Genomic DNA, 21,019 nt, shown 5'->3' on the forward strand with positions numbered 1-21,019 from the left:
GCATACTTTTTTTCATGGCATGCACAATATTCCACTGTATGGAGGGTTGAAAGTAGGATGTTTTGACTGAGATATATATTTATGTAGATATATATGTGTCTGTGTGTGTGTATATATATCCATCCATACATATACATAATGTGGTAACTGAATAAATCTTACTAACCTTTATCGTTTTGAAATATTTTGAGATTGAATGTTTCTAAAAGTTAAATTAATAGATTAAAGCATGTGAATATTTTTGAGACTATTGATATATACTGGCAAACTGCTTTCTAGGAAGGCTGGAGCAATGTAAAGTTCCAACAGCCTAGGATGAGTGTAGCTGATTGCTGCACTTCATCCTCACAAACACTGAGGCCTATCACTTGAGAGGTGAAAAACTATCTCATTTAAATGTGCCTGGATTTAATTACTATTAAGGTTTGGCATTTTTTTTTTCACACTTATTAGACATTACATTTTTTCTTTTATACATGCGTATTTATGTTCTCTATTCTAGCTACTGAAATCTTTGGTGTTATCTTCCAGGTGATGTGGATTCTCTACATATTACACATATTAACCCTTTGTCCTATTTGTTAATAAATAATTCTTTTGGTGTTTTGTTTAAACTTAGGATTCTTTGGATGTATGGAAATTTTTAAATATTTTCCTCTGAAACTTCTTCCATTGCTAGTGAGTTTAGAAAGTCTTTTTTACATCTAGAGATCACATATTCATTAATCTATTTCTAGTTTTTTATGGTTTTGCTTTTTTTAATGTTTCTGAAACTTATAGTATGGGGTCCCAAGTATGGCTTTACCTTTATTTTTTTTCCCCCTGAATAAGCTAACAAGTATTCCATTACCATTTACGGAATAATCACTACTTATGCTATGGATTTATAACGCCTCCCTTCTCGTATATTAATCTATTATTGATATCAGGGCCTATTTCTGAGCTTTGCATCCTATTCTCTACTCTGGCTGTTCTTGAGCCAATAAAATTATCATTATTTTATTGCTGTGAATAATATGATTTTATTACTAATAAGCTCAAAATTAATAAACTCTGATATTTTGGAAATAATGTCTTTTTCTCAAGAATCATTCATTTAAGCCTTCTTTTATGTCTTTCAGTAGTTTTTATGTTTCCTTTGATAGCTCTTATTATCTTCTTGTTAAGGTTATTCCTCGATGTTTTAGTTTGGTTATTGCTTTTGGAAAATTTTAGAATTCTTAGTGCCTCTCAATTTGGTCTCCTCACCAGAAACTGGAAAACCCTGAACCACTGACCTGATTTAAATGGATGGGGTGAAAGAAACTGAAAAAACCGCCGTAAACAGATAGAGATATTTTGAACCTTGAGAGCTACTGCATGGGGTGGCAAAATAGTTCTCTGGAAACGTCTCTATGAGACCATATAGTTTCTAGGCTCAGCTTTTAGTTTCCTTGACATTTAAAATTAGATATTGAAAAGCCTGTTATATAATGACAAATTATAAAATTATATAATTTTTAAAATATAAAATTGTATTACTCTTACCCAGAAAAGGACGGCACTTGCACAGAGGGTCATCCGCATACATTTTCCACAAGCGGTAAAGGGAACGCGCTCTTCTTCCTAATTAAAAAAAAAAAAAGTTTAGTCAATCAAGGGATTGCTCCAATGAAATTATTTTTCTCCTGATCTGTCAATAAATCTTAGGCTTAATTTAATTAAAAAATAGTTTGCAAGCATAGTCTCCTTACTCATAATTGTAAATTTTTAAAGTAATTTCAAATACACACATAGCAAAACATGTGCAGTGTTAATAATAGTTTTGGAAAACGCAAGCATGAGTAATGAACTATTTACCATGATCTGAGCTCAAGAGTTTGGGTATCTGAGGGTACAATGCTATAAAGCTACACTTCTAGGTTCATCTCAGGCTTTAGAAATAATTGGACAAATAGCAGGACAAAAAGTTTCACAAACGTCTGCAAATACCAGGTATCCACTATGTGTTTCTTGGTTGAGTTTTGTATATTAATTTGGTATAACAAATTTTTAGAGTTTCTGTTTTATAGTTTATAAGAATATATTTAAATTCTTAAGAGAAGAAACCAATGCTTCTCATGATTTACCTGGATTATAAGAGTAGCTATAGCATAGTAATAGTGGCAAATATTTACATAGTATTTACTCTGTGCCAGGTACTATTCTAAGTAGTTCTATACATTAACTCACTTAATCCTTATCACAATCATGAGGAAGCAACTCATATAATTCCCACTTTATAGATAAGGAAATTGAGGCACAGAGAACTTAAATAATTTGTCCAAGATTACCCAATTGGTAAGTTGCTGTGTTCAGACTTGAATTCTGGCAGTCTCATTCCAAGACTTCACACTCACACTATAGGCCTTCCTAAATCAATGGAGGATATAATATTAATAGCAACAAAAGTGAAATGAGGAAGATACAGAAAAGTGAATCTTCACCTGCAATTTTTTAACAAGCAACATTTTAATGGAAACTTATTAGTTGGCAATTTTAAATATAAAATCGGCAGGCTTAAATGACCTAAATGACCTTTTCTTTAGTATTTTTCCTATATTGCTGATATTATTAGCTTTTATTTTATTTTTTTTAGTACTCAAAAGACTTTATGAACTTACTTTTGTTTAAACTTCAGCTTTCATTTCTGAATATATAATCTTTCAGCAACACATGCTTTGACCCTGTCTTCACTAATAAACAGCAGAAACTATTCACAATGGGGATTATTTGAAGGTTGTTACACTGTTAAAGACAAATGTCACCTTGCACCCATAATTGAACCTCATTTCTTTCCATTTTTAAAAGGAGGTTGAACTGCTCCCTCCAGTCCCTTTTAGTGTCAATGTTTTGTAAATCTGTGATTCAATTTATAAAATCTATGGTTGGGGACATTTTCAGATGCTCTTGGTAAAAGTATTTTCTTTCTAAGAGCTGTTCATATTCAGAACCTAATGTTCTTATGCTGATGACTACAAGTATAATCAGCTCTAAGTTTTCTGTGTTGATGGAAAGAAGCTACAAAGCGGATGATTCAAAAATCATCTTTCAGGGGCTTTGGAATATTTATAGAGAGAAATATATGGTTACATATTTTATTTTTGTAGCATTAGTAGCAGCAGCAAATCTACCTTTCCAGTGATATAAAATGCCCAGCACAGTGCCTGAACATAGTGGGGCTTCAATAAATAGTCCCTTCCTCGTCCATCCTTTTTCTGACTTTAGGATAAGAGACACATTTTTTTGTGTGCATCCCAACCAGAAGGTGGAGCAGTGACTGAGGCTTAGTGCAAGATAAAGGGGCAGCCAGTTTAGGATGAAGAAGGGGCGGCAATAATGAAGGAGCATGTGAAAAACTGAGTCAACTATGAAACCAATGCATCTCTTTCCTTATACATCTATATCATGGTCTGATTTTTTTTTTTTAATTTTTAGTATTATTATGAAAGGGACCACATTTGTCTACTAAGTCTACTGTTCTAAGCAGTACTTCTTCAACTTGGCTATACATTAGAATAAACAGAGGAGCTTTTAAAAAATCCCTGTGCTCAGAACACACCCCAGGCTACCATGTACCATCAGTGTACGCAATGACGGAACCCAGGCATCGATATTTTTTACGCTCCCCAGGTGATTCCAACGTACAGCCAAGGATGAGAACCACTGCAGTAAACAGACCAAAGTATATCTCGATAGCATTTTCCTTACCTGAGTAATCTCATTTATCACCACGTGAGTACACTGTGCTTCATATTCTGGCCGGGCTTGTTCTTCCTGCTGTAACTCAACAGTGTCCCATTCATACTCAAGTTCTGCCTGGCGCCGTTTCCAGAACTCCAAAAACAAGGTAACTAACAAAGAGAGAGACACAACAGGATCATGTGGATCTTCAATGATGACAGAAATCTGTGCCGAATAATATTAATTATCCATAACGCTTTTATATATGGTAAATAAAACCAAATTTATAGCTGATACTAATATTTAAAAGAGAGAAAAATGATCTTAAAAGAAAATATTGATAGTTTAAAACACTTATGAAACAAACTATAGCTTACAGGAAAGCAGTAACAGGATGGTCAGAAGGCATGTATGTCTGACGCTGAAGCATCTGCTCCAGCACTGTACAGCCAACTAAAAACACAGACGGGTATCATAATTCTCAAGTGGCTCATGGTCCATCCTTCTGCCTGCTCTCCCCTGCATCCCTCTTCCCCTTGCTCCCTCCCCTCTCCCTCCCTTCCTTCCTAAGGAGCTGGGTGTGAGGGGGAAAACGCTTTAGAACTCCCCAAATAAATTAATATTCTTTCATACAGAAAAATGATATTTTTCTCAATCTTGTGTAAAGTATGAATGAAATAATTTTCAGGAATCATTACTTTTCAGAGCTTGTAACTTCAAATACTAAATAAAAACATTAAATGTTAATTGAAAAGTGCAGTTTGAGGGTAAATCCCCTTACACCCTTCTTCCAATCAAACTGTTGCCCCTGAACCCTTCCTACATAGAAATTCTGGAATTACCACTGTTGTATCTACAAATATTTTTTGATTGTCTACTATGTGCTGAGAATAAGGAGAAACAAGACATAGTCCCTGCTTCAAGGAGCTTTTAGGAGCATGGGAACTATACTGTACCAGAAGTGACCACTATCGCACATGAGTAAGAAGGCTATGATAAAGGTAAGCACGGCTGTCCTGGCACAGCCAGAACATCTAACCAGACGTTGCGGGGCAGGCCTCCCCAGAGGACGGGACCACTGTGATGATTCTTGAGATGACTCAGAGCTCATCAGGTGAAGGTGGTAGTAGGTGGAATGTTAAGGCCACTCCTCCCATGGAGTTGCGCATACAACGGCAAGGTGGCCAGAGGGCCAGGTACTTTCCAAAACTGCAAATAGTTTGGTAGTGAGTGTGGGGTGTGATGAGGGAGGGGCAGCTGGGTGAAAGCCACAGGGGAACATCACAAAGGACTCTGTGTGCCTTGAAAGGAGTTCAGAGGTCAACTTACAGGTGGAGGAGACACTGAAGATACCTAGAGTGAGACTACAGCAGGGAGCCCTACTGGCGGGTGCAGGATGTGGGCAGGTAGACTGACTGGAGGCAGTAATGATAGAAGGGGCAGGAAGAAGTCAAGGATGCCAGCTGGTTTCTGGCCTGGGCAATATCCTAAATTCTAGGGCCATTCCCTAGAATAAGTAGTGCAGTAAGAGGAGACAGAAGACAACCGGTTTGGTTACGGTCAGGTGCATGTGGGCTACTCAAGCAAGACTGCCCAATAGGCAGGTAAAAGTCTAGCATACAGGAGGAAGATCTGGGCTGAGCCAGATTTGTATTGTTTTAAGTGGCAACTGGGGCCATGAATGGATGAGATCACTAAATGAGGTGCAGAGAGGTAGTTCATAAGAAACACCAAAGAGCTTTCAAAAAATACTGAGCCTGGGCACCGCCCCTGAGATTCTGAGTTAATTGGTTATTTCTTTTTTAAAGCTCTAATAAGCAGTCAGGGTTGAGAGTCACTGAATCACTGGAGTAGACAGTGAAGAGAGCTGGAATAAAATCCTGCAGACCCTGCATTAGGCAGCCCGAGATGCAGGAGGAAATCCTGGGATGCAGCTGTGAGGAGCATGAACTCGATACGCCCAGTGGTGAAGACAACTAGAATGTTTAAAAGCATCTGCTTCCCTGCAGTGTTTATTTTGAATATCACTTTTCCAATAACAGTAAGTTAGAGTAGTAATAACCTGGATATGGGAATCAAGTTCAAATTTCTGAGTGCTGAGTATGGAGAACGATGGCTCTACTACCGAGAAACTACCCAGCCATTTGCGCACTTATCCCTGCCCATGGGGAAATGAATCTGCCTCTTGTCAATGGGATGAAAATCTATAGGGCATCAGATAATTCTGTGGACCAAGCTGTGAGTGGCTGGTCTTGTTGGCACTGGACCCATGCTGGCCTCATGTGGCAGATACTCCCAAAAGAGACTCCTGCAGGGGGTTGTGGGGGTGAGGAGGATGAGCCACCCATGAGCCAACCCTCCTTGGGTCGCATATGAAGCAGCATACCATATGCCACCCACTTACTAAAGCACCCTAGGCTCTGCATCTCCATGATAAACATCCATATACTGCCATCCAACAGGACCCCACTTTTTAACTTACCAGAGAATTCTACCGTGGGTATGGCATACGCCCCACCCCTAAAGCAGTGGTAGTGCACATTCTTTCAGAAATGGCACACTGTACTTCCTATGTCCGCCCCTCTTCTGCTCTTCGGAATATGTAGGACTCAAGCATCCTGATCTATATTTGCTTCTAGGCTTACTATCTATCACATGCACCAGAATGTCATCTTCACGAGGGCCAGGATTTTGTTTTATTCACAGCTGAAGCACTAGCAGATAGCAGGCACTTAATGCATAAATGCACTGAATAAATGAATTGAAGGACACCATGCCAGAACCTGGAGGACTCCCACCACCTGGGGAAACAACCGCTCAGAGGTCCCAGCTGGCTCCAACTGCTCCCCTCCAGCATGACCATCCACTCTCCACCACTCTCTGCTACACCAGTCTACTTGGGCCCTCAGTACTCTGCACAGGCATACTCTGTTTCATTGCACTTCGCAGATACTGTGTTTTTGTTTGTTTTTTTGCAGACTGAAGATTTGTGGCAATGCTGTGTCGAGCAAGTCTACTGGAGCCATTTTTCCAACAGCATATGCTCACTTCATGTCTCTGTGTCACAGAGACATGGTAATTCTCACAACATTTCAAACATTTTTATTACTATATCTGTTATGGTGATCTGTGGTCTTTGATGTTACTATTGTAATACCTTTGGGGCACCATAAAGCATGCCCATATAAGACCACGAACTTAATCAATAAATGTTGTGTGTGTTCTGACTGCTCCATTCCGCTATATATATCTCTCCCTCTCCTCGGGCCTTCCTATTCCCTGAGGCACAATAATGTTGGAATTAGGCCAAGTAAATATCCTACAATGGCCTCAAAGTGTTCAAGTGAAAGGAAGAGTTGCACATCTCTCACTTTGTATCAAAATTTGAATGATTTAGTCAGGTAAGCATGTTGAAAGCCAAGACAGGACAAAAGCTTGGCTTCTTGCACCAATAGCCAAGTTGCGAATGCAAAGGAAAAGTTCTTGAAGGAAATTAAAAGTGCTACTCCAGTGAACACATGAGTGATGAGAAAGCAAAACAACTTTATAATAAATATGGAGAAAGTATTAGTGGTCTGGATAGAATATCAAACCAGCTACAACATTCCTTTAAGCCAAAGCAAGGCCCTAAGTCTCTTCAATTCTGTGAAGGCTGAGAGAAGTTAGAAAGCTGCAGAAGAAAAGGATGAAGGTAGCACGGATTGACGCATGAGGTTTAAGGAAAGAAGCCAACTCTATAACATAAAAGTACAAGGTGAAGTAGCAAATGCTGATGAAGTTGTAGCAAGTTATCCAGAAGATCTAGCTAAGAAGATGGCTACAGTAAACAACAGATTTTCAGTGTAAACAAAACAGCCTTCTATCGGAAGAAGATGCTATCTAGGACTTTAATAGCTAGAGAGGATAAGTCAATGCCTGGCTTCAAAGCTTCAAAGGACAGGCTGACTCTCTTGTTAGGGGCTAATGCAGCTGGTGACTTTATGTTGAAGCCAATACTCATTTGCCATTCCCCAAATCCCAAGGCCCTTAAGAATTATGCTAAATCTACTCCACCTGTGCTCTATAAATGGAACAACCAAGCTTGGATGACAGCACATCTGTTTACATCATGGCGTACTGAATATTTTAAGCCCACTGTTGAGACCAACTGCTGAGAAAAAAAAGATTCCTTTCAAAATATTACTGTTCATTGACAATGCACCTAGAAACCCAAGAGCTCTGATGGAGATATACAAGGAGATGAAAGTATTTTTCATGCTGCAAACAGAACATCCATTCTAGCCCATGGATCAAGGAGTCATTTCAATTTCAAGTCTTATTATTTAAGAAACACATTTTGTAAGCCTATAGCTGTTACAGATAGAGATTCCTCTGATGGATCTCAGCAAAGTAAATTGAAAACCTCTGGAAAGGATTAATTATTCTAGATGCTGTTGAGAATATTTGTGATTCATGAGAGGAGGTCAAGATATCGACATTAACAGGACTCTGGAAGAAAGTTGATTCCAACCCTCACGAATGACTTCAAGGGATTCGAGACTTCCATGGAGGAGGTAACTGCACATGTGGCAGAAATAGCAAGAGAACTAGAATTATAAGTGGAGCCTGAAGATGTGATTGAATTGCTGCAATCTCATGATAAAACTTGAAGAGTTGCTTCTTCTAGATGAGCAGAGGAATTTGTTTCTTGAGATGGAATATACTCCTGGTAAAGATGCTGTGAACATTGTTGAAATAACAACAAAGGATTTAGAATGTTACATAAAATTAGTTGATAAAGCAGTGGCAAGGTTTGAGAGGACTGAGTCCAATTATGAAAGAAGTTCTCCTGTGGGTAAAATGCTATCAAACAGCATCACACGGGATAGAGGAATCTTTTGTGAAAGGAAGAGTCCATCTATGTGGCAATATTCATTGTTGTCTTATTTTAAGAAATTGCCATGATTGGAATAATCATGATATTATTACATCTAAAGAAACCATGCATCAGATGAAGGAGATGCCTGTATACAAAAACAGGGTCTCAGAGCAGTAAAGTGCTGGTGGTGTTATATCCTGCAATGTCTAGGGACAAGAGACACACTCTGATAGATGGGAGTGTTCTGGTTGCTATGAGTTTGCTGTTGAAGGTCTGAAATGTTTTAATAGGCTTTGAAACTATTCAGACCTCTTTACTCACAAAGGAAGATAAGATAGATTAGCTTGCTCAGCCTTTATAGCAACTTCCTAACTCAAAGGCTAGAAGGTAAAAAACTATATTTCTCAGACTCTCTTGCAGCTAGGGTTCCAGATGTGATTTTTAGAATGCCCATCAGATGCATCTGTGTGTCATTAAGTCAGAAACTGAGTTGAATGGAGACCATGGTGGTGGGCGTAGGTGCTGCATTATTTTGCTGGTGCAGATCCAGCAAGAGCAGTGCAGGTCTAGAAATAACAGTTACAACAGCTGTTTCCTGATTCCCTAATTGCAGCTGGACAGGCTTCCGGAACCCCAACTTAGTGAGCCAGGTGATTGGTGTTTTTATGGAAATCACTAGGCCTAGTTTAGAACTCACCCATAAAGGTGAAAATTAAAAATTACAGTCATGCAGCCAAGCATCTGGGCCAGAGAAATCAGGTGGAAGTAGTCAAGGAACAAGGAGGGCAGGGTGTGTTCAGAACCTTTACTTCAACCACGGGTTGGTATTTATGATTCTACGAGTCAGTTTGAATGGGTGGGCTGCCTTGACCTAAAAGGGTGCATATTTTTCAGATAAGTATATGACTTGTATTATATTCATTATAAAAGGTTTTCTAATCTGAGCATGTGAACTTTTATAATTTCTAGGAAGCAGAAAAATAAGTGCCATATACATCTGGACACAAAAGAGATGCTATAGGAATATGACGATGGTGATATGAATAATTTCACATGAGCCTTCTGCCTGTTCAGTTTTTCAATTTCCTACTTTCTGTTACTTGGTTCCTAGCAGTAGCTCTCATAAGGCAGAAGTAACAAGGAAAGCAACATAAAGCACTTAAAATAAAACATTTCTCATACATACATATCCTTAAAGATATACATATGATGCCACAAGCAGTAATGAAATGTTTTCTGCATTCTAAAATCAAATGAAATAAAAGCAGCTTCCAATACATATATCAGTTCTATAAACACAGTGTTATGATCAGAGAAGGGAAAATTAGCTAGGAAATTTGAGGTCTGCCTTTCCAGTGTCAGAATTTATATATATTTTTGCTTTATTTCAAATACCTTCTTTAATTAGGGCTATCAGCATCCATTAGTATACAGAGTTCAATAGATGTGTTATTATAGAATTTTACAGATTACAAATCAGCACTGAGTACAGTTAATAGTTAAAAGTGCTGACTCATGTGTTCAGCACCTGAGCTCTTACTGGAAAAAAAAAAATTATGTATTTTACAATGGAAGAGTACAGAGGATCTTAATACATACATTTGATCTTTATTCTCCTGTGTGTCAGGTATTAGGCCAGAGTCTGGTTTCCAGCCAATGCATGCTCAATGCTGAATGCCAATGTAACTTATCGGAAAGCCTTGCTACCTTACAGTGCACTTTATCCAGGAGCGGCAACTAATAACTCTGAAAAAACTGTATGAAATAATTGGATTGTCTGTTCTGTGATCCATGTGGTGACCCATAGGCACAACCACTGCCAAAGAAAAACAGCGTGGAGGACACCTAAACAACTGTCTCCGTGAGTTACATGTGTTGATGTGTTGTCCTCTCAAGAACAAGAGGCTCGATTCAGTTTCTTCCTCCACCTTCCTATAACCTGAACTCTGTTGTTCCCCAGACTTACACAATGAAATTGGGAATATACTTATTTTTGAAAATGGAAATTTTTTCTTCGCTGTTGGAATATTTACATCAATTAAATATTTAAAAGGCTGCATTTAGAGAAAATGATAATTGCTTCATTACATTAATGATGCTATACAAATAATATATATAATGTTAAAGCTCCTATATAGGAATTATATCTGCTCTACTTAGTAAATACAAGTTGTTATTATTATAAGAGTAGCACATACTTATCAAATATTTACTCGTATAGATGTGTACAAAGAAGAAAGCTCACCCAGAATCACTGTGTTCCTGCTTTCTCCCCACCCCCACCCCCACAAAAGTCAGGTTGGATCACAGCTGTGGGGACTGTTGCAATAATGGCTTCCAATGAATCATGGCTCTTGGATCCAAGCCATTGGGCAGTACTCCCACCTCTCCACATTGATGCTGGCTTGGCCATGACTTACTTTAGCTGATGGACATTAGAGAACTTGATACAACCACAGGCTTAAAAATGTCTGTGCATTGGAGCTTGTCCTCTCTTGCTTCTCTTTGGAACCCTGAAACCATGTGAAGAATCTTGGGCTAGCACACTGGAGGATGAGAGCCTATGTGGAGGAAAGTCAAGTCTGCCCGGCTGAGTCCCACAGACCAACCCAGGCTTTCAAATGCCGACTACCTAGCCCCAGGGGGGCTGCCAGCTCACTGCAGAGATCAGTGAGCCAGCCCGTGCCTGAAGAACCTCTCCGCTGACCCAGAGAATGATGAGAAATAATAAATATGAGAAATCAGGTTTGTTGTTTGAAGCCATTATATTGTGAGGTAGGTTTTTATATTACCTAGTTAGCTAGTAAGAACTAATGGATACAATGTCCTCAGAGTTATAAATGGGGTTCTAGGGGAGTTGAAGCTTGGGCAATCCAAGGCCCTAAAAGTGGGTTACTTTGATATCCTACATAAAACTGTATAATACTATTCAATTGAGTGCATGAAAAAAATAAAAATAACTTACCCCATACCCCCATAAATACTGCAAAGACCAGGGTTCCAAAACTGTCAAAGATGCACAATTTCTGGAAAATATAATAATGACATTTAAATGAATCATGTTCTCCACTTATTAGAATTCAGTAAATACGAAATGTTTTGTATATTCTACAGTCTGAAATTCTTTTTAAAGCTGATACCTAGTTTAACAATCACCATATCTACTACATACTCATAGATGTCATTTCTCACTCTCTCCAGTGCTATATTAACCAGGGTGCATTTTCCAATGGAACTTTCCATATTGGGATAAAGAAATAGGTATAGCTGCTAAAATTCCATTCAGTCTAAAGCTTCTATCAGGCTTGAATCACAGCCTCTTTTTATGAGCTGTCACAGTGAATTGGAGGAAGGAGCATGGCTCTAAAAATACAATGACCTCAAGGCAACTTCTAGATTTAAGATTTACATCTTATCAGGTCAGAGGGTAAATTCCAGAATTCCTGCTTTTCCTGTTAAGAGAAGTTCAACCCTCAGACTCCAAGAGAGCTGTTTCTTCAAACCCAATAATGGCTTTTCTACTGTCCTTGACAGATGCTTCCATTGGAATTAAGGATGCACAGGTGCTTTTGCTAATATTACAATTAGTACAATGATCATGAATCATAAATAACATATCTGGCCAAAGAAGGCTCTATTCACTAGTTCTACTAAGTTTTTATCTCTTTGCTAGTATGTAAGTGGCCTATCTCTATGATTTCCTGGAAATTCTTTTAGGAAAAAATTAACACTAATTTTTTGTTAGTGAGCATTTTTAATTTCCTACAAAGAGATCCATAAAGATAATGGAAAAAGTGGCAAGCATATGTCTACTTTATGACAGGTCACATGAACTATAAAGAAGACAAGGATGGGGTAGAAAAAGAAGCTACAAATAGAAAAAGCAAACCAAGTGCTAAAGAAAATGCAAAGCTACTTCTAAGTAGGAAATCTACTTTGTTTTAGATAATTTTTTTAGGTTCCCCTTTAGACTCATATGAAGTGGGTGAGCTTTCATCTATGTAATCACTTCAGTTATGTTATTTTTATGAAAGAATATCCACCTAGCCACCTTGTCATCCATCTGTTTCCAAAGCATATAGATATCCCCTCAATCATCCACATGGACCTTGATCGGAAAGCACCACCCCAAATTGTCTATCATCCAATTATTCTTCTCAAAAATCCTGTTCAAGGGAGACAGAATTAATAAATGTGTGACTGTTCTGGGGTACAATGCTCTCCACCTACTCCTCTAGTCCTGGGACTCCAGAGACCACGTATGTCAAACCTTTTAGCTTTGACTCCTATGGAACCATCTTCACCAACTTATCTTTTAATGTTACACCTTAGCCTTTATTACAAGTTGTTATAAGAAAAGTCCTATGAAAAATAGTTCTGCATGTTATAATGCTATTATTATTGAAGATTCTGTCCAATGCCACTCCTGTTTTAGGAATCAATGGAAGCCTCTCTCTCTGATACCATCCTATTTGTGCTGATGCCTCTGCCCACCCACCCCAGACAGAAAGAATCCTATTCTTAGCTCTACTCTTTTGATAAAAAGTCAGTGGAAACACACCTGCCGGTGCTAGAAAGAAAACAGAAGCAGTGAGAAAGAGTAGGTTTACTGCCAATGACGAGATCACCCCAACTGCCTAGCTCAATGCAAAGGTCATGCTTTATGCTCCTATGAGAAGTTAGGCCTGGATGAAGTCAGCATTCTTGCCACATGTGTGAGAGTCAAGATCCCAAGAGAAAGAATAAATATGGCTGGCTTCTCTGCTCTGTGTTCCATGAGCTACATGGAAGTAGGAATTAGGGGAGAAGGTAAGCAAGGGGCTTTCTTGGTAAGAAGGCTGGCTTGGCTTTCTTGGCAGGATGGCAGAGAAAGGACAAGACAGCTGGCTGTGTTAAGAGGAGCCCTGAGTTAGCATACTGCTTTAGTCACATGGTGCAGGAAAGAAGAAAGCTGCATATGTAGGCATGATGATTTCAATCAGAGAAACCAATCAGAATCTTGAAAAAAAAATGACCATTTGTTATGCTTTCCTCCTGCAAAGAAGCAAAATCAGAATTTTATAACTTAATGTGTTTTTAAGAACAAAATATTACAACTTATGATGTTTCCCTTTTATCTTCCCATCCAGAAAGCTAAGACCCTTATTCAATTCTCAATCACAAAAACAGTATCAATCCCCATTATCTGCATAATTGTTTCTTCATTTCCTTGGTCCTGAAATCATCTTTCTATTTCTAATTTTTTAACTCTTTTAGCATACATGCGAATTAGTGAGTACTCTATTTCTTTTCGAAAGAAAACGGTAGAAATGAATATATAAATAAACGTATGAAAGAAGGAAGAAATAATGAAATTAACCAACAAATAGAAAAGCCAGAAAAAGTGCTCTTTTCTCTTAAACTTTATTTTTCCATTTCATCCTTATACTCTATGTTCCCTTCCCTTTGTAAATCACTCTGACAAGACTCAAGGGATCCTTCAGGAAACTAGAATAGAATCGAAGATTTGTTTTTACCAAAATGAAATGTACACCAGGACATATTTGAAAGTCACGTGCTTGAGGATGGGTAGGTGGAGTAGAAGAAACGAGAGAGACAAGGTGGGGCTAGGGAGTGCCAAGGAGAGAACTTCTTAAGGAAAATGGGATCTCCACTCGTACTTTTGTGGAGTAAAATTTGTCTTTGGTATTATCATTGGCATTTACCCTAAATCCAATGCCTCAGGGAAGTGTGTTAACTGGTGATCTTTAAGCTACGAGCCACCATCACTGGAAGGCGGCTTCCCTCTTCCTAACTTCTTTGTTAGTCTTTTACTTTGTGTGATCTACAACAGATATTCATAGTGTAGAATCTGTCGGTTTGGGGAAGGAGGCAATGAAATATATTTTAATTCATAAATTAAGTATAAACATCCATGTGTTGACCACATCCTGCAATCAGCTTACCTAAGTGGTGAACAATTTTTCAAACATAGAGCTGGATTTGACAGTGAGGTGCCTGGTACCACTGTCAGCCAGTGAGGAGAATGGTAATGCCAAGGAATGTGGATTTGTGGTAAATTTCTGGCTTTGCCAGTTACTAGGTGGGTGACCTTGATAACATTATTTAATCTCTCAGAGCCTCAGTATTTTAATCTGTAAAACAGAGAAAATGCCTGTTCCGACTATCTCACAGAGTTGTGTGTCAAAACTGGTAATTATAAGAACTTTGCAAAGTATAAAATATAAAGTGGCATCCCTATAACAGCAATACATTCAGTTAAAAATCAGACTTACATGGAGTAGATCAGAATGTTCTAAGGCCATATAAGGATTCCTAACCTCTCATGGCAGAACAAGGGTGTAGAGAGAAGACCATATTAATAACAAAAGGGAATAGTATGTCTGAGTTGTCAGGAAAATGCTCTGAAGTAAGCTGATCATCTTTCTTCCTGTCTAGAGTTTCCAGCCTGCTTTCAGTAAGCTCCCTCCCTTTTCAATGCTTATTCTAAACCCCCTGGATTTTAAGAAGTCATAGAGCTCAAGACCATCTGCTTGTATAAGAAAAGCCAGATGTGTTTTGTGGGAATGTTTTGAGACAAATATCTTTTACCGCTTACATACAAAATCTTTCTTATGCATATTTATAGATATAGTCTAAATCTGACCAGCAGGGTCTTTAAAAATCCAAGCATAGTTTCAGCCGCTTTGAAAGGGGGAAAACACAAGTACAAATTTCAAATTTCTACTCACCTGAATTAAGGAAAATACTTATACAGATTGAGTATCCATAACCCAAAAATCTGAAATCTGAAATGCAGCAAAATCATCCAAAACCTTTTGAGCATTGGCATAACGTTCAAAAGAAATGTTTGTAGGAGCATTTCAAATTCCAGACTTTTGGATTAGAGGTGCCCAACTGGTAAGTACAATGCAAACATTCCAAAATCTGAAAAAACCCCAAATTGCGAAATACTTCTGGTCCTAAGCATTTCAGATTAAGGAATACTCAACCTGTAACATTAATAGTAACTCTATTAAGAAGTATTCATAAATTAAACTGGGTTTGAGATTTCTGCTTTGATTACTTGAAATAAAGGATTTCAATTCTACCATTTCCTCACTGACCCTCCATGAGATTTTAAATAAGGCTTTTAATCTCAATTCATTATTTATAGAAGGAATAAACACATTCATTGTATAACTACCATCCAGAATGTTTGGTAGTTTAGTTGAAAAATACCTTTCTGAATTTCTCAGAGGAAATAAGATACAATTTCTATGTTATACCTAAATTATAAGAAGAAGAAAAGGTTTTAATATGTGTAACAATTTGGAATAACAAAAATTACCTTTGAGGACTCGCAAGTAATATTGAGTTTCCAGAATGGACAAAGCCTATCACATTGAGGACACATTATAATCTTGCCGCCAATATCAGGATTACAAACTTCTTTGCTAAAGAGAGAAATAAAACTTAATTATAAAAAATTTAATTAGTTTAAAGCAGCACGATAAAATCCAATATCCATGCATGATAAAAAAACTAAATTCTTATAATACTAGGAACATAAGTGGACTTCATTAACCTGATAAAGGATTGCTACATAAAACCTATAAAAAATCATACTTAAAGATAAAATGCTGAAAGTGTTTCCCTTAGATCAAGCATAAGACGAAAGGTCCTGCTATCACTTCTTTTTAGTAGGAGGTCCCTGCCAACATAGTAAGTCAAGAAAAATAAATCCATGAGGATTGGCTAGAAAGAAAGAAAACTGTTATTACTGGCAGATTACATGATTGTATATATAGATGACTCAACAGAACCAAAAGATAAATTATTAGAATTAATGAATTTAGTAAAGTTTGCCGGACACAAAATCAAAATACAAAATATACACAGGACACAAAAACGAATTGTGTCCCCAACCACCTGTAACAATTAGGAAATAATTTCTTAAAAATACCATTTTCAATAGCTTAAAAATAATATTTCTAGGAATAAATCTAATTTAAGATATGTTAAGATTTACATGGATAAAATTATAGAACTTTTCTGAAAGACAGTAAAGAAGACCTATACTATCATATTCATAATTTGGAAGAATCAATATTTAAAGATGTCAGTTCTCTCCCATTTGAGCTATAAATTCAGTGGGAGAACAAAGGCTTGGCACAGTCGAAACACTTTTGAAGAATAAGGCATTATGGCACAGGTTAAGAAAAACTGACCAACAGGACAAACTAAAGAGTTTGGAAACAGACCTTTGCCTATTCAAAAACAGACCTATGGCAGAGCTGGCCAAGCAAATTAGCAAGGTGAGAATATCAATAAATGCGGCTGGTACAACAGGCTATCCATATGGAAAAACATAAAATTGAACCCCTAATCATACCATATGCAAATCAATTCCAGGTGGAAAATGAAAATGCCAACAGTACCAACTTATCAGAAAAAGAAATATCTAGGTAACCTCAGAGTAAGGAGACATTTCATAAATAAGAAATTAAAAAGCACAAACCATAAAGAAAAACACTGATATGTTCAAGATGTTTTAAAAGTGAGAATGGCATTAAAAGACACCATTAAAGGACTGTCTACCTCCCTGGAAAAGCTTCACGCTCAGGATTTGCCATTTTTTAACCTCACATTCAAAGCTCATACTATGCAAACAGCCCTATCACCGAAGCATCTGTTGAAAGCAACTGGCAGGAATTATTTAACACTGTAGATGCCTTAGACAGTGATACCAGTAGAGGTTAACAAGAGGTTAATCAAAAGACTTAAAAGAAAAAATTAGGAAATGAGATGTCCATGGGGGCTTTAAAAAGCCCCAATATATTCCCGAGTTTAAACAAGGCCATGTGCATGTATAGGATAGTGCACATGGCCAGGAAAGACCTGCGAACACCTTAATGCCTCACCTCTCACTGACATTGAAGTTTTGTATAAGCAAGAAGAAAAGGCTAAGGAAGAGCTGAGAACTGCCTGCTAGGGTGCTAAATACATTCCCCCCACACACTCACACAGAGCCTCTTGGCAAAGGCAGAGAAAAGAAAATTACTGGTCCCAGGCATTAAATGAGATCACTAGCTAATTCAATCATTAGCTAATAACCAAACTTACTGAACACTGACTTCAATGGCCAGGCCACACATGACAAAGAATAGAGATTTTACAGAATTAGTTCAGGACAGTAACTGAACAAAGAGCAGCAGCAGCAGTGACAACCACAAACACAAGTAACAACAGACCCTGAAGAGGGGAAAATCTGATTTCTAGATATACTAAATTATAATATTTAAAATGCCCATTTCTCAACATAAGATCCCTAGATATACCAAGAAACAGAAAAGTATGGCCCTAATACAGGGGGAAAAAGCAGTCAATAAAAACTGTTCCTGAGGACACCCAGATATTGCACTTATTAGACAAAGACTTTAAATTAGCAATTATACATATTTGATGAACTAAAGGAAACCATATCTAAAGAATTAAAGGACAGTATGTGAATAGTGTCTCACCATATTGAGAGTATCGATAAAGAGATAGAAATTATTAAAAAGAACCAATTAGAAATTCTAGAGAAGCAAAGTACAATAACTGAAATTAAAAAATGCACTAGAGGGCCTCCCTCTGCAGATAGGAAATGGCAAAAGAATGAGCAAATGTAAACCTAGATCTATTAAGATTATCCAGCCTGAGAAATGGAAAGAAAAAAGAATGAAGACTAATGAACACAGCCTCAGAGATTAGTGGAACACCATCAAACATACCAACATATACATAATAGAAGTCCCAGAAGAAAAGGAGAAACAGAAAAAATATTTGAAGAATGAATGGCTGAAAACATCCCAAATTTGATGAAAACACTAATCTGTACATCCAGGAAGCTCGACGAATTCCAAGTAGGATAAACTCAAAGAGATCCAAACCTAACAACATCATACTCAAAATGTCAAAAGACAAAGAGTCAAGGCAAAGAATCACAACAGCAGAAAGAGAAAAGTGACTCATCACGTACAAACGTTCCTCAGGAAGATTTATAACTGACTTCTTATCAGAAACTAAGGAGGGCAGAGGCAGTGGGATGATATATTCAAAGTGCTGAAAGACCAAGTACTCTATATTTGGCAAAATCAACCTTCAAGAATGGAGATATTAAGACATCCCCAGATAAACAAAATCTGAAAGAATCTGTTGCTAGCAGAGACTTGCTCTACTAGAAATACAGGTTGAGCATTCTAATCCAAAATGCTCCAAAATCTGAAACTTTTTGAGTGTTGACATTATGCTCAAAGAAAATGCTCATTGGATAGATACTTAACCTATACTAAGAAGAGTCCTTCAGGCTTACACACACACCTGAGAGTAACTCAAATCCACCTAAAGAAATAAAAAGCACTGGTAGATGTGACTATAACAATAAATATAAAAAAACCAGTATGAATATATTTTTGTACGTAACTATTCTATTTGATTTAAAAGACAACTTGCACAAAGCCATAATTATAAAACTGTGTTCATGGGCTTATAATGCATAAAGTTGTAATTTGCATGACAATAACAGCACAAACGAAGGGAGAGGGAATGGACTATACCAAAGTAAAGTTTTTGTATACTATTGAAATTAAATTTGCATTAATCCAGACTAGATTGTTTAAAAAAATCCCAGGGCAACCATCGAAAAAATAGGGTAGAAGCAATAATGAAATTAAAATGCTACACTAGAAATATTTAAAACACAAAAAAAGTATAATAGACAAACAGAGAAACAAAAGACAAAAAAAAAATATGGAAAAACAAACAGCAAAATGGCACATGCAACTCCTACTTTACGAATAATTACATTAAAAGTAAATGAACACTCCAATCAAAAGGCAAAAAGTAGAATAAATCAAATAGAGAATAGAAAAACAGAAAATCAACAAACAAAGTTGGTTCTTTGAAAAGATCAATGCAATTGGCAAACTTTTAGCTAGACCTATCAAGAAAAAAGAAGACTCGAATTATTAAAATCAGAAATGAAGAGGGGGACATTACTGTTGCCATTACAAAATGGATAAATTCCTAGAAAGATATGAACTACTGAAGCTGACTTAAGAAGAAACAGAAAACCTGAATAAACCTGTAACAAATAAAGAGATTGAACTGGTAGGAAAAATTCCTGCAAAGAAAATCCCAGGCCCAGATGGCTCCACTGGTGAATTCTATCAACCATTTAGAGGAGAAGTAACACCAATGCTTCATAAACTCTCCTAAAATTAAAGAGAAGGAAATATTTCTCAACTCATTCTATGGGACTAGTATACCACTGATACCAAAACCAAAGACAACATAAGAAAACTACAGACTCATTACCTCTTATGAATACAGATGCTAAAATCCTCAACGAAACACTAGCAAAACAGATCCAGCAACATATAAAAAGTATTATACACCATGATCAAGTAGGATGTATCCAGGAATACAAGTGTGATTCAACAACCAAAAAAATCAATCCATATAATACACCACATTAATAGAATAATGAACAAAAATCACACACAGGATAAAGTCAATAGATAAAGAGCATCTTGTAAAATCCAAAACCCTTTCATAATAAAAACACTCAATATCTAAGAATAGAAGAAAACTTTCCCAACCTGATAAAGAGCATTAATGAAAATTTCATAGCTAACATCATACTTAGTGGTGAAAGACTGAATGCTTTCCTCATAAGATCAACATTGTACTAGAGCTTCTAGCCAGGACATCTAGGCAAGAAAAATAAATAAAAGGCCTCCAGATTGGGAAGGAAGAAATAAAACTACTTCTATTCACAGATGGCATGACATTGTACATAAAAATCCTAAGGAATCTACCAAAAAACTATTAGAGCAAATAAGCCGGTTCAGCCAGGTTGCAGTACAAAAAAATCAACATACAAAAAGCAATTATATTTCTATATACCAGGAATAAATAATCCAAAAATTAAGGAAACAATTTCATTTATAATAGTATTAAAAAGAATAAAATATTTTGAATAAACATTAAAAAAAGAAGTACAAGACTTATATACTAAAAACTACAAAATATTGTTGATAGAAATTAAAAAAGACCTAAATAAATGGAAAGACAATCCGTGTTCATGGATTAGAGGACTTAATACTGTTAAGATGTCAATGCTGTCCAAACTGACCTTTGGAGTCAACACAATTCCTATCAAAATCCCAGCTGGATGTTTTGCAGAAACAATCTGATCCTAAAATTCAGATGGAAATGCAAAGGACCCAGAATAGCTAAAACAATCTCGAAAAAGAAGAACAAGTTTCCAGTTTCTAAACTATTAATACAAAGCTACAGTAATCAATATAGTGTGGTACTTGCATAAAGTACAGACATGTAGATCAATGGAAAAGGACTGAGAGTAAACAAACTTACACTTATGGCCAACTGATTTTCAATAAGGGCACCATGATAATTCACAGCAAAAGAACA

At 37.0% G+C, this 21,019-nt stretch overlaps 1 protein-coding gene across 1 annotated transcript in view; it reads right to left on the minus strand.

Moving 5' to 3' along the window:
- The window catches only part of ANO6 (anoctamin 6), a 187,239-nt gene that overhangs the window by 29,547 nt on the left and 136,673 nt on the right, over nucleotides 1-21,019 (minus strand). The window contains exons 9-12 of the mRNA XM_012638508.1: nucleotides 15,891-15,996; nucleotides 11,526-11,586; nucleotides 3,730-3,872; nucleotides 1,528-1,605 (exon numbers count right to left, since the gene is read on the minus strand). Coding sequence (XP_012493962.1) covers nucleotides 1,528-1,605; nucleotides 3,730-3,872; nucleotides 11,526-11,586; nucleotides 15,891-15,996 — 388 coding nt within the window. The remainder of the gene's footprint in view (nucleotides 1-1,527; nucleotides 1,606-3,729; nucleotides 3,873-11,525; nucleotides 11,587-15,890; nucleotides 15,997-21,019) is intronic.

Source organism: Propithecus coquereli, unplaced genomic scaffold, assembly GCF_000956105.1.
Source record: "Propithecus coquereli isolate 6110/MARCELLA unplaced genomic scaffold, Pcoq_1.0 Scaffold13, whole genome shotgun sequence".
Lineage (NCBI taxonomy): Eukaryota > Metazoa > Chordata > Mammalia > Primates > Indriidae > Propithecus > Propithecus coquereli.